General features: G+C 45.2%; 1 protein-coding gene across 2 annotated transcripts in view; it reads right to left on the reverse strand.

Moving 5' to 3' along the window:
* The window catches only part of LOC131878019 (ecdysone-induced protein 74EF-like), a gene marked incomplete in the record, with an annotated part of 45,843 nt that overhangs the window by 12,595 nt on the left and 18,420 nt on the right, over window positions 1-14,828 (reverse strand). The window contains 1 exon segment of one of the 2 annotated variants that reach the window (XM_059223916.1): window positions 13,270-14,320. Within the exon segment in view, the coding sequence (XP_059079899.1) occupies window positions 13,270-13,504 (235 nt within the window). 2 annotated transcript variants of the gene reach the window in all.

Here is a 14,828-nt window from a genome sequence, read left to right on the forward strand (position 1 = left end):
GGCCTAATATTGGTAGTATCGGAGTTTTTGATTTAGTAGAAACCTGAGTTTTCCAATGCTTCGGTAAATATTGAACCTATCAATTACGGCTTATGTACAAATTCGCTTGTGCATCAAAATAATTCATCGAGGACAGTCATTGCTGAAGAGCTCCACGTGGGGGTTGCCGTCCCTGTTTCCACTAAAATAGGTTAAGAGGTCGGCAGGCCTTATCCGATAGCATACGGGAAACCTTGAGGAATCCAAACCAAATTGTGCGAGCGTTGTTCCATTTTGGTCCATGTCAAGGTTAAGTCTACACAGTGTTAGCGTATCAAGTCGGGAAAATGAATAAGTAACGAGTGGAACGGGCGTATTCGTTGGTTTACCGTACGTAGCAACAGTGTTGAGATAACTTATAGCGCCCCTGTTCAAACTCAATTTCATTCATAATGGAACCAGCCAGAAAAATGGCGTTCGTGCATTCAGCAAATGATTGTGCTTGTAGTGGAAACATTGCTGGGAACTGAGTTGAATCAAAAAGGGTCAAATTGAACCAGACGATAAGCGCAGTATGTTTCACTCCCAAGATCGTCCTTGCATAAGGATCTGTTTCATGATCCGGAAACATTCTCATGAGGAAAGGGAAGCATGTCCTTGGCCTGAAAAAGGTTCCTAGGCCTTCTCCGTCCATTGAAGACAAGAGGCTTCAGGTTTGTTGTCAATAAGCCAAAAAAAGAGCCTTGAAACCGAAATAGATATAAAAAAAACTACAAGAAGCTGGCAATTCTGAAAGTTTCATCAATCCACTCGATATGCAACACATTTGCGTGTTTTTAGTCTGACAAGGCAGAGAGTGAGCCGCTTAACCAACATATGAAGCGAGTTTTCGCACAGCTCTTCACAGACCAGAAGGAAGTCTGGTAGTCAATCATGCCAAGGACAACTCGACCTCGAGGAACTGTGCTCAGATTGCTTTCTTTCGCTCCCATTCTGTGCAAGAAGACGAGGAAAAAGGCCTATATCCACAGAACCCGCAGAGTGGAACAGAAACTAGTGTGGAAGTCTAGCACTTGTACATAGCAATAGTAGTAGTAGTAGTAGTAGTAGTTGGCAGTTGGAACGTAGGCGATGAAGGCCATTTCATCAGGCCTCTGTGTCCCCGTTTCCTTCCTCGGTTGGTTACATAGCGGGCAGGATGAGTGGAAGAAAGATTGAGAGACGAAAAAGTACCCAGCGAGGGTACACAAAGTGTGGCTCTCTTGTCCTTTGGTAAAGCAATGGTGTGTAGCTCTTTCAATTCCAGTCAAGGTCCCGTCTAGTCACCGGAAGAAGAGGAAAGTTCTGCCTCCCTCTTCCTTTCCTTCTCCAATTCGACCGTGCACCTTCGGCCCATTTGTGGCGGGCGTTCTCGCCTGCCTCGGGTGTTGCAGTGACCTTGAAGGCCAAAGTAGCAAGTATAACGTCATGTTCTAAGGCCCCAAACATGCATCTTTGGGAGCATACCAACTCTCGAGCAAAAAAAAGGAGGAAGCAAACGAGGAGCACAGCCAAAGAGTGGAGGGTAGACAGAAAGACTGAAAGCGCCGACAGGACTTCTGGACTCGACAGCAAGCACCGCCTTTGGAGGAATAATAGTTAGAACGAGATCGACACCAGCGAAGAGAGAGGCCAAGAAGGAGGAAAAGGCCGTTGAACGGAAATGGGAACAAGGTTTTGGGAACCGACAAAGGTTCGTCCGCTTTTTGGAAATAGTTTCCTCGTTCGTTGCTTAGGATTTGGCCTTGGAATGGTAAGGCCTTACCCAGTGGTAGTGGTGTCTGGTGTTGAGTAAGTGGAAGAGTGAGTGAGCGAGTGAACCAGTGAGTGAGTGAGTGAGTGAAAGCGAGGGAGGGCGCGAGAGGAATAACAAGAGAAGGACAAGGGAACCACGCCTTGAGGATGGCCTCAATTTATAGCCGAATCAAGGCCACATGCACTTTTCCTCTTTTCCATCTAGCCTTTGAAAAGGAGGCCCAGACGAGGCAGTAGTCAACGGTTGGGGCCTCGACCACCAGCACAGGAAGTGCACTCAAAGGAGAAATTGTACAATAAACACATGCATCCACGGTTCCGTTTTAACTTTGCAAACTGCTCTGCTCAGTCGGAAGACGGGCCAATACGAGTTGAAGGAGTCTCGAGTATTGACAAAAAGTAAGAAGGAAAAAAACGAACGCCCAGAGTTTGCTAAAGCGAGATGCCGCATTCTCGCCTTCCATGTGTTCTCGAAACCTTGCATGACGCCTACTTGAGGCATTCTCCTTTTTGAAAGCTGATTGCACAAGTGCACAAATGGAAGTGAGCATTGGATAGTCGACCTAAATTCCACTTCAAAGTCGTAATTAGTCCTACCCTTCGCAACTTTCCTTTTCTTGATGATGCATCATTGAAAATCAGTCTGCATCTCGAGTGTGAACGACAGAAGCATTTTCGAACGTGTGAGAAAGAAACCGAAACTTGAGTGAAGGGCGAAGAGGAAGGAGAGCAAGGCCAATATGAGTGAGACCAGACTGTGCCCCAAACTCTCAAGCCGGAAGTTGCTCATGTTTAGTTCCGAGTTCTTCTGACTCAAATTCACGTCTGTTGTGACGAAGCCTGCCTTTCTCAAATACAGGCCACTCTTTAGGAGCATTCACGCGCGTACTGTACGTACACATGCCCTCACATTTATTAACTGATCAATGAACCGATGGCCTTGAGGTCTAAAAAGAACACTTCAAGAAGTGTCGAACGGGATTTGGACGATTACTTCATGAGCATTGCGAACTTCAATCAAGTTGTTAGGTTTGCAAGATAATTGTATTTACTCAGGTGGCTAGACACGGTGACCGCAAATCCAAAGGCTAAATCAGAAAGGCCTTATTATAGTTCTCAAGGGCAAGCATGATGAGGGGAATTACGTTCACAATGCGACACAGTGGGTTTACGATAAAAAAATAGACATGAAAATTCATCGCGTATCAAAAACTTTTGCTAAGCACATATCAAGTTCTATTTCAAGGCCACATGACTTGAATATCGCCGGCTTTTTGTCATTCACGACGGTGCGTGAAGAGTGCACAGCTCGGCCTTTATTCAAACAAGACAAGAATGAAATGAACAGAAAGGAGCGAGCGAATGAGAGAGCGAGGGAGTAGTGGAGCTTTTTCCTCCTCTCTTTTTGGAAGAGAGAAGACCGTCTCGTCTCAAGGACATGATCAGGAAATGGAGAAACCAAGGCCTACGAGGCTCCTTAAGAGGCCCTCTTCAGTGTTCGGATGTGCACCAGCTAGACTTGGGATTCAACAACATCTTTGGCGGTGACCTTGATTTCGTTAAGAAGCGGCATTCCGTGTCGAGGCATTTTGAATTAATGATCGAATTGACCATACGGAATACCAAGAGCTTGAACACTTGTTCTAAAGATCGATGTGGACATCCTCAAAAAAAAAATGCTTCACAAGTAGTTCAACATGATAATGTATGTTATGTTGAAGGCATGTTGATAACTTCAACAGTGTTTTCCCCAAGGCCTTTCGCTTTGTATTGGCCTTTCTTTCTGGTTGTTGGAAAAGACAGCTATTTGTGCCCTCTAATGAGAATGTATCAGCTTTATACCCTCCACAACATCAATACATCGTATTTAGATTCTCTCACAAGAAAAAGGAAATCCATAATGGCTAGACAAGGCCAGACTAATGGACGAGCCCCGGAGGTGTCTGGATAAGAATATGTACATGAAAAGCGTTTGGGAGTGGCCAAGAATATTTGGGTCTCATCTTGGTTTCGTAGCATCGTGTCACAATGGTTATTTGAAGCCAGTATACGTACACTAAGATGGCTGTGACAGACCCTGGTGCTGAGTATTCATGGAGCGCCAAGGCTCGCTTTCAATTTCGTAACCGAGACATGTTGTCTGTTTTGACTCTCGCCGGAATGATGATTATAAGTGTTAAATAGACAGCTTTGAAAGACATGTCCGTAGACGACTGGGGAGTGAGCCTCCTGTGTTCCATTGGCATATCTCAACGCCCACTGAGTTGGAGATCCAATGCGGGCGAAAGAGCATTTCCAAGATGCAGACGGCATGCCTAATACATCTCACCACCGTGTGCACTGTACGGAATAGGCCGACCCAAAGTGGTGTTCGACTGACAAGGAAAAAGAAAACTCCCACAGAGTTTCAAGTATACCGAGAGGGATCCCAATCCTGGCTATGGCCAACTTTAGCGAGTAATTGGGGTTGCTCATCGAAAATTGTCAAGGACAAAAGCAATTGTTCCCACCAAAATTTTGAACAGGCCAAGAGCAATTTCACACGGATTGAACCGAAAGCTCTTGGGTTGGTTGGTTGGTTGAGTGTTTGGGTGGGTGGGTGAGTGCTGAGTCTCTACGCAGACTGTCTACCAAACTACCCACCATTCGGTGGTCGGGTCTTTTCACATGTTGGCCTTCAGCACAGTGGGTGGGTAAGGCAGGATCACAAATGTGGAATGGGGAAAAAGCATGGCCTTTTCGATCTAGACATTGGCCTTGAGCCTTAAGAGCCGGCTTTAGCCTAGGCTCCCTTCTTCTCGTACAGCGCCAGTCGCGGCCGAGCGAACCAAGACCAAACGTTCTTTTGACGTTGGCCAATGTAAAAACAGGCCCTGGCCTCGGCCCCAGTTCCATCAAGCAACGACGAGCGACGGACGAGTGAGTATCTGGGAGGATAAAGGCCTTGAGCTCTGAGGCTCGTGCTGCAAGTAGAAATGAGGACACTGATATGAATGATGACAACAGTCTCGAGGTCACTCACGATATGCATGCGAATGCGAGTTCCATCGCACACTTGCTTGCGCTTTTTTGTTAAAGGAAACATTTGGCCAATCAATAATTCAACCAAAATGTACAAGCTATCTTTTCTGAAGACCCCAGGGTCGTTTTGAAAGACTACTTCCATGGCATTGATAGTCAACTCAGAATACAGGGGTAGGAGTGAGCTCATGCATTCAGTAATCACATCCTTTTCAACTTATTCCAATTTCAGTGAGTTCTGTAAAAGCCTCTTGCCTTTGGTTCCCTTTTTTCCATAAAAGAATGAGAAACCAGCTCTTTTTTCCCCTCCGTTTCCTTATCCCAGTCATTTGAAAATGCACCCAGCTAGGTCGTGGGTGGTAACCAAGAGAGCTTCCTTTTTCTTTTTCGCCTTTTTCTCCAGTCATTCCATTCGCTCAAGAAGCCGAGGACGAGGCCCAGAAGTCTGTCTCTTGTCAGACAAACGCAGCGACAAAAAGGAGAAGGAAGAACAAGAGGAAGAGGGCCCTGGGTAAGAAAGGGAGGGAAAAAGAAGGATCGAATTGGAACCGGTATGGAATACGAAGAGAAAGACGAAAAAACAGAACAGCAGGCGAGGCGACTTTGACGAACAAGGAAGCGACGTTATGTAACTTTTTTTGTCTCACTATTCTCTTGGGAACCCGACAACGAGCTTCATCAGAACTGAGGCTTTTGAGACCGTGCAACACCAAATGGCCTTTTGGCTGATCCTTGTTTGCTCTTCTGACATTCTTGTAGTAGTCTGCCAAGGTCTTTCCTGTTTTTAATGCCTCTCTACTTAAAAATCGTAGTCCAAGAACAAGTCTGTGAACAAAGGTTAACACAGGCGGAGCTCTTCTCGCTTTCTAAAATGGCTTAAGTGATCCAATAAAACTGAACCCTGAGAGGGTTTCCAATCTACCAGACCTCGAGCATGGCGGGGCTACTCAGGCTCAACCATGCCAACTCATTATTGGAGTAACCAGGAAAGTTCATGAGACTTACTTCAGACTAGTAATCAAACGGATCAAGTCCATTAAAGCCTTCTAACGAGACGGGTAGACATTCTTGAGTCAAACCTTTGATTGCCGGAAGACACCTCTTACTACCTCTTAGATGCTCCCATATCTAGCCACAACTTCACACAAAATGGGAGTACAAGACAGTTTTTGGCCCCTTTCAGACGTAAGTCGTGTCGGTTTAAAAATAAATATTTACTCGACGATAATGAGGCCAGTCTCGTACGTTGTGGGTTGTAGCATTGAAGTCTGCCATTCACTCCCCGTCAATTTGAGTGCAGACAAGAGATAAAGAGAGAAGCAGGTCAGAGTGCTTGAATTTCTTCCTGGCTGCCCACAGATGCAGTTTGTCTCGATTTTTGTACAAATAAATGTACTCTAAGATGAGGCTTGCTTTGACTAGTGCTTGAGCTTCTCGAATCCAAACCCACACGGAAGCAAGTGCAGCAAGTTCATCTTTGAATAAACAAATTGGAATGATTACAAACAGGAGTTCATTTCTCTCTCTTTCTTTATTGCCCCTTTTGCACTGGCTAGACTGCGATCAAATACCTGACTGATTTCTTTTACGAGCCTCGACATTCCCTCGGTATTTTTACTCTCATGAAGAAGTTACTCGAGGATCAACTTGGATCAAGTCGATTTTTGACGACAAGCTCTGTCTTCTATTTCCGGGTGAAGCATCAAAAGCGGCCTTTGAGTGACGTTATGGAAAGAGAGAGGCAAGAGCAGGAGCCGAGGAGTACGAAAGGCATTTGATTGTGGTTGAATCGACTTTGTTCCTTCTCTCTCTTTCCGCCTCTCACCAAGCAACAGCTCCCACATAGAGGAGAGAAAGAGAACGAGGTACAAAGAGAAGTTTCTCTAGCCGCTCACACAGCCTTGGTCGTAGCTATTTCCAATTTTGATGCCAACCAACTTTCAAGACCGTTGTTGATGACGTGGGAGAGGAATTACATGAAGGTGGAGAAACTCTCTATTTTTAGCAACACTTGTCATGGAAACAGGTTACAACATTTTCGATAAAACTCTAGAGTTCCTGAAGGCTTTGGCAAAGGGGACTTTGGGAAGATGGAGAACTTGTCCCATGGGGAATTTCTGCGAACAGGATCGAAAACGAGAAGCGATTCTATTTTCGAAGGAAACTCCCTCGCCAACTTCATTCCTTGTGTCCTCTCCTTTTCGTCTTCTCCCTTCTCATCCTCCTCCTCTGATTCATCTCAAGGATCATCATCATTCCTGGAGAGACTGCTTTTAAACATTCCTTCTCATATATTCCTGATTACTCACGCTAGCTCTTTTCATGAACGAAGATACACTGCTCAAAAGAAGGATACATTTGACAATTATGGGAACTTATTCGATATCGTACTCCCCAGGTTACATCAAGTGAGCAGTTGACATTAGCAACGGTCAAAGAAAGCTAAAGGTTTAAGTTGATAACCTTTACCAAAACAAGTCCAAATCCAGAGTATGTCATTCTGAAACGCAGTTCGATCAGTGATTTCCTGGGTCTAAAATGAGCAACAGAGGGTCGATGAAATGGTTTTGCAAAAAGGAACACACCCGGTGAGTGAGAGAGCTGAAAGAAGGCAAGACAGAGGGAGCGAGCGAGTGAGCGAACGGAGCAATCATGACACATAGAGTCAAATGGTTTAGCCAACATCCACCCCATCGTCCTGAGTTACGATCAGAACCACCCTAAAAGTTCATCTCAGGGTTTGGCAGAGTGGTAGTAGCAGGAAGTCTTTAGAAGATTGGGGTGGTGTGCAGAACCCCATGAAGAGAGCACAAGTAAGGTAGGGAGGAAGAAAGAAGGAAAGAAAGAAAGACAGAGAGAGAGAAAGCCGAATGGCCGTGAATGTGGTTGAAGGCACACATATGGTTCTGATCACATTATTTTGGGGGAGGAGAGACGAGGAGGGATGGCGTGAAAAATCATCATGATTGCGGGATAAAACCTCAAAACAAGACTCTTGGAGGGTCCCATTCCAAGGGACGATTGCCTATGGCACCCATATCCACCGTTGTATACAACAGATTGGATCGCAAGAATATTATGATTTTATGAGATTGCCGGCCCGATTGGATCTCGGCAGTCTGGAGCGGTGAGAAACCACAGCAGTTTATCTGTATTTGACCTAGTACTCCACGTGTTATAGAATGTACCTACGTTGCTTACGGCATACATCTTCTTCTTCCTTTCAGTCATCGCCAAGACCAGGGACTTCATTGAATTTCCTGGAGATCCATCTGTCCAGGGTTTTGAAGGCTCTGTAGAAATCATGCCAACAGCGTCTCATTCCAATGGGAGTAAATTCTTTTCATCGTCATGTACAAGCATTTATCCACTCAAGTTCCCCTTTTCATGGCCCTTGGAGGGACTGATGAAGGTGGACCCTTCCTTCTCCATCCTTCCTTGTTCAAGCGAGTGCTCTGTTGTGTATTGAGCGTCTGCAGAGCCCTATCTGCTATCCTATCCATCCATTCCCCAAGTCCAATTCGATCTGGAGACTTGGATCATCCATTTTCTTGGCTCACACTTGTTCCTCCGCTTCTTTTTTTCCTGGAGTCTCTAGTTCACTGAGCTCTCTCTCTCTCTCTTTCTCTTTCTCTTTCCCTGAATTATTATTGTGTTCCCGTTCCTTCGTCCCGTTGTGTTGCACCATTCCAAAGAAGACGAGGAGCATAATACGAGTATGAGTCAGAGGGTATTTGGGGTGTCCCATGTGGCTAAAAGGGCGAATTTCCTCATCAAGTGTCGACGCGGCTACGTCTTGGCGATAAATTCTGTTCTTAACTGAATCACCCGAGGAGAAAAAGTAATATCCTGATCGACTTAGGGAAACGGTAAAGGTCCTTTTGGTATGCTGATGTACTCAATGTACATATCCCATCCCACCCTTGGCATAGATGGCATACAACGATGCAATCACGTAAAATTGCCATTTGAAGTTAAAATGCCGTCGCTTCCTAATGCTCTTTTTAGAGTGAAGCATTACCTTGTACTGTATTTATAAGCAGTACAGTAGACGACAAAACTGGCCGCAATGGACAGAGCTCTCCTGAAATGAGCTTCCTATCAAAATGTCATTCAAGCCTGTGTTTTTGATCAGTGATCCAAAGCACCGATCTTGATCTTTCAAAAATAATTCATTCCAACGTGAACAAGAATTTACTGCACGATACGAGATTCCACAAGTTGAAAACCCTGATATGGGGAGTTGCATCAATCTATTCATGGATTTTGCCACAAGCATTATTGCCACGTTTCGTTACAAATTCTTCTGGTGCACTTGTTACCTACTAGCCATAGAGCAACTCCACGGTACCTTGCCGGTCTTTACTCCCTTTGTTATTATTGTAATCGTCATCGTATCCCGATTTGATTCATAACCAGGTTTTATACGTGCTGAGACCGTGCATTTTCCCACATTTTGCTAGAATTGCTCTTCTTGTGGTGTGTACAATTATTTGGATTGCATGACAGATCAGTCAATGTGAGAGCCTCGTTCGAGTTATGAAATGCCTCAGCCATGGACTGCTAGTACTGAGTTGTTGGACATGGACGGCATTGGCTGTGCGATCAAACAGGAAGTGATCCCATTTTTTCCCCTTATTACGTAATCCGTATTCAAATTCAACAAATCTGAACGAACCCACTCGTACATTCATCACTAAGCAGGGCTCATTGGGATGTTTAATCCCGTTCTTGAGTCGGATTCTTCCTGATCTCGTTCTGGCCAGTCAGGCGTACTGCACAATGCAGTGTCCCAAATTCAGGATATTGGCCAGGGTTGATGACCGACGATGAACTGACCACAGTTCGAGTCCGGACAACTGACAACGGAACCGAGTTCACACCATTTGACAGTGCTGGACATCGAGACTGATAGACACTCGATAGGGGTTGGGTACATTGAACGCACGTCTTTGACGGTAATTGACCGCAATCTATCAATAGCCGACCATGACCCTAAAATTCGAGTCATTATGAGGAAACATTTTGGCAGTGCGAAGCTTCCAGGACAACTCGCCCAACCCTATTTGATAACGTTGACCAAGGACGCGAAAGGGAAATCCACACTTTGTTTGTTGGTAACGCTCTCATTTCAATCTCTATTGAGAGTAGAAGTAATCTGCTATGATCTTTAGATCTGCGGGGTCAGTGAATTAGCTTTCTTTTGGTAGATTTGTACTGGAAATCCCGATTCAAAATTCGGAGGAACTATCGAGGGACGTTGTAGCTCTTGAAAAATCTAGGACAATTGATATTTCCAGATGCCTCTGAGCAGTTACCGCTCGTTCCTATATAGTACACTCACTCACATATATTACTGTCTAGTTCATCTGATCTTGCCGACTTTCCCCTGATGCTCTTGAACGAAACACGAAAGGGGGGGAGGATGGGCCAAATTTTGTCACGGTTGAAATTTTTGAAGAACATTTAAAGGCTGGAAATGAAGCCAGTGGGTACAGAATGGGGAGGGGAAATGTGGGTCAAGACTTTTTTCCCTCTCGTTCGTTCCCAGTGTGCAACTTTAAACGATAGAGTGGAGCAGGAGAAGTAAGAGACGACGAAAGCAAAGACGTTTCACTTTCACTAGCCCACAAGTGTCTTTTTAAACATCCTTGACGCTCCCATAGAACAAGTCGGAGAATACCTTAGGTGAATGAGTGGGACAGGGGCGTTGAGCGACTTTTTAAATGCTTCAAAACGTGAGCTTCAGGATCATGGTGAGGCAATATCTTCCACAACATGTAAAACGGTCTGTTTTTCTCCACTCTTTTCCGCTTCTCAAATTCAGGGTCACATTGGTCGCCGGTTCTTCCAGCTGGTGACATTTCGGAATACATCGAATGAACGGTCTTAGAGGTGGAGTGAGTGTCAGAAGAGTTGTTGGAAGGGATGGATGGGAGGTAGGCCGGCAAGCCAGAGGGACTGAAGGTGTCGTCTGGCACCACGTACTGCACATAGTGGCAGTAGTACATTTGGATGATGTGCAATAGTTTCGAGTCATCCGTCTCGAACAGACAAATGACATATGTTGCGTCTTACTAACACCATTAGAAGAGGAGTATGGGACCTAAGTTCCAACTCAAGTGGTAACTTAACACGACCCAGGCGAACGAGTTGAAAGCTTGACGCACTCCTGGACATCTCTGTTGTGTTGTACACGTCCATATGTAGGAGCGACCAGTACTTCTGAAAATCTCATATGCATGTGCGCAAACAAGCACACGCAATGGTACCGCCAGATGAGGTTGATTTCACCCCCACTGAACCGTTAAGATGAGAGGTCACACGTAGCAATTGTTTACTAATTCTGCCATTACCGATATTACGGACCTACAGACGATCTGCGTGCGCAATGTGCACGGCACAGAACGGGCAAGATTTCATCACGGCATTGTTAACAGTTAATACTAGAGAAGCGACAGAGAGAACAGTGGGAGTGCTTCTGGTACCATTAGTTAGGCAGATTTTACCTACAGATCTCGAGTTTCCTTCGCATGAAAATGTATTTCGAGACTAATTGCTTCCAACAGATTCCAGAGACAGGGATCCAGCAGCTCAAAATAAGTACATATAAATGGGTCCTGGCTTGTCGACTGTCTATCGTGTTCAGTATATGCATGTATGTGCGCGTATGTATATTCATTGGCCAGATAAAACGACCCTTGCCAGGAAACGCACTCACAATTGGGTTACTCAAGAGGATGCTCATTGCTCAAGAAGAACCAAGCCATCAACGAGCTGCCATCCTTGGCAACATTAGCAGTCTATCCTAACGTCCTGCTTTGAATAATTAGCAGACGTTTAATTTGGTTGTTGCCCAATTCCCTGGTTGGCGGGAGCGTCTGTGCGAGAAAGAGCTTTTTACATAACACCTATTGTCGATTCGTGGTATTTTCATGGGGCATTGAGAGAAAGCCAACCGAGCCCTCTAACATCCGCTCGTTGTTATCTCGTTATCAAAATCCTGGGAATGTATCCTCACTGCAAATACACAGCAATGTACAGTTGTGCACCCACCACATCTCAAAACTACCCGTGGGGTCTCGTCCAAATTTCCCCTTCCAGGAGGATTGTTTGCTTTACTCTTCTCTTGTTCAGAACGAGGATGACAACAATTCGAATTGTCTAAGTCCATCCCCATTCCAAAGCCATCCAAAGTGGCAATGCTGGTTGCCCAAATTGGGTGTCGAGAAAAATTGCTTTAGCTATCAAAACATCCCCCCTTCAAGCCCTCCAATGCTACCTGTTTTCTTTCCCAAAAGAGTTGTTATGAACCACGATTGAAGTGGGTGTCGGCCAAAGGGAGGAAAATGGTGATTTCAAGTTCAAGTCCTTCTCATAGCAACATGAGCCCAACGGGGCAAACGGATTGGGGTGAACGTAAAGGATGTTTTGAAGGCGAAAGCGAAAGGATTGGTAGTAGGGAGGAGGGTTTTGAGATTCGAGAAGGAGAAGATCGGTGGTCGGACGGAATGCGTGAGAAACCCAAGCCTGAGAACGAACTTGCGACCAAGGATATTATCATGTCTTGTTAAAAACAAGTTTTCCGTTTCGCTTGACAAAGGGTTGAAGGAGGAAAGAGGTGACCCAGAAAGGTGGTATTTTTTCCCTATGGGTGGAAGTCCGTGATATTTATTCAAACACCAAAGTAATGGAGATACTCGTATGAGGCGGCGCTGGAGGATGTGATCAGATTCCTCACATTCATAAGGAAAACCTCCCATGGGCTCCCCGAAATAACCTTGGGTGAAACTTGAGAGCACTTGAAATTGGTGAAAGGACCAGGGAAGCAACCTTTGAGTGGGCATTATGAGGGCCTATTTTCGAGGTATGGGAACAAAGGTCATTGGCGATATACAAGACTTAATTTGAGGAATGGTTATTTTGGAGAGTCGATGGTAACGGATCTGATTGGTTCATCAATTAAATGATTGTACTTGTGAATGCAATAATCAAGGTCAAAGTTTGAAGAAGCCTTTAACGCACTCGAAAATATCAAAAAGTCATGCTCGAGACTTGGAAATATTCAAGTGGAGAGTAACCAGACGGACCTATCGTTTTATTGATTACGATCCCAAAAAAAGACCAGTGGACCCGGTAGAATGACTGGTCTACCGGCTAGACAGGCAAGGTCGCTCACAAAAGGCTGCACTAACGGAGAGGTCTCCATTCCTTTTTTGCTCTCTTTCTCGCCTTGTCCCACGTATACAAAGAGGAGCCACTTGTATAGTATATGTTCTGTGAACAATGAGATTCCAACCAAGAAAGCTGGCCATTATTCAAGGTCTTCTAATCAGGCAATGAAATTGATTTGTTACAAAACCCGAGCCAGGTCTTAATTAGGATTGGGCTCATTTTCCTTTCCCTTACTGTATTTGCTCATTTGCGATTGTGTCATTTTGGCGACTAGACCAATCATGGGGGAACGCTTCCTACCTCTGTCCTTGTGGAGATATTTGGTCAAGAATCGTTTTCGAGCGGGGCCTTTGCTATGCCCATGTGGCTCAGGTGAATCGGCCTTGGCCATGGTAAGGTTACGGGGAGTCTCATTGTCCGAGAGCCTTTCTTCTTCCTCCAAATCCGAACTTTGGTGGGTTAACCGCCTCTGTCTGGAGATGGGACAGGAAAGATCCAAGGGCTGCATTTGACAATCATCCAATGTGTCCGTCATGGTGTTAGTAGTAATGTTTTTGACTGATTAGTTATGAGCGGATGGCTTTGGTACTTCTTGTTGGGAAAGCGCACACAATCACTTGCAACGATTTCTTCAATGTCACCACGGATCACGTCCGCTCAAAATGAAGATCACTCAAGAGGATCAGGTGTGGAACACCTTGGTCATAGTGAAGTATTCGCACGTTTTCCCCTTTTTTCTTTTGGCAGGATTATGTAACTGAGGAATGGCAATGCTAAAAGCAGTATCGGAGTTGTAGGTTTTGGTTTGATCGGGCACTGGCAGTGTACTAGATAATGCACGATTTCACTTTTCTTTTCTGAAGTGCTCTATTCTGGCCGATTGGAACAATCTAGCATCGAGCAACTGAGGCAATGATGGGCTGGTTGGTGTTATCGAATGTACCTCAAGAGCAACTATGAAACAACCTCATGGAACTGTGTTCACCGTGGTCACAACTGGTTTGACTTCATGGCCACAACTTTATGATCATCACCAATGAGGAATTAGACGAAGATGCTTTTCTCGTGACTGACACTGGCAAATATCTTTTAGCAATTTTCACTCGTTCAATGACATGACATTGGGACACATTAAAGGTTGATTGAGTTCAAATCAAAAAAACGCCCTGCAATAACGTAGACCGTGCTTACGCTACGGAGTGCACTGGCAGACTGCAGTTCCTTCGTTCTCATAGAGGTGACACTTGAGAGTTCAGAGTTCCTCGAGACAGGATTCGCTCCTTTCATGCGCTACTCCCTCTCTCACTCTCCAACGAACGTCCGCACTACGATCGAACGAACAAACCAAGGAACGATCGAACGAACGAACAAACGTGGAGGATGAACGACGCGGAGGAGTTGCAGTTCCTTCTACAATACGACGTGTGGTACTTGCGCTACGGAATTGTTCTTGAACATCATTCCAGTGTGTACAGCATATACACACAGTGGATGTGAACCCGCTCTCAAGGCATTCAAAACACACATCAGGATTGGCGTTGGCTGGTTTTGAGGCTTGAAGCGACGAACAAGAACAAGTCGTTGATGAACAGGGAGCTTTGCGGGATTGCCTTACATCTCCGAAGGGCCAAAGACGAGTCTGAGAACCCACCGAGTGGAGAATGAATCTAACTGGCCTGCAACAGTAGCCCGGGGCGCTGTTGACTATAATCATTTCTTTTTTTTCAACTAAAAACAGACGACTCACACATTTCAGGAATTCGTACTTGAACCCGGAGAGTGAGTTAATCTTGCTTATGCCATTGTGCAAGAAACATCAACACTTCTCGTCCTGGATTCAATGAAGGCCGAACTGACCA

Source organism: Tigriopus californicus, chromosome 3 (assembly GCF_007210705.1).
Source record: "Tigriopus californicus strain San Diego chromosome 3, Tcal_SD_v2.1, whole genome shotgun sequence".
In the NCBI taxonomy this organism is placed as follows: domain Eukaryota; kingdom Metazoa; phylum Arthropoda; class Copepoda; order Harpacticoida; family Harpacticidae; genus Tigriopus; species Tigriopus californicus.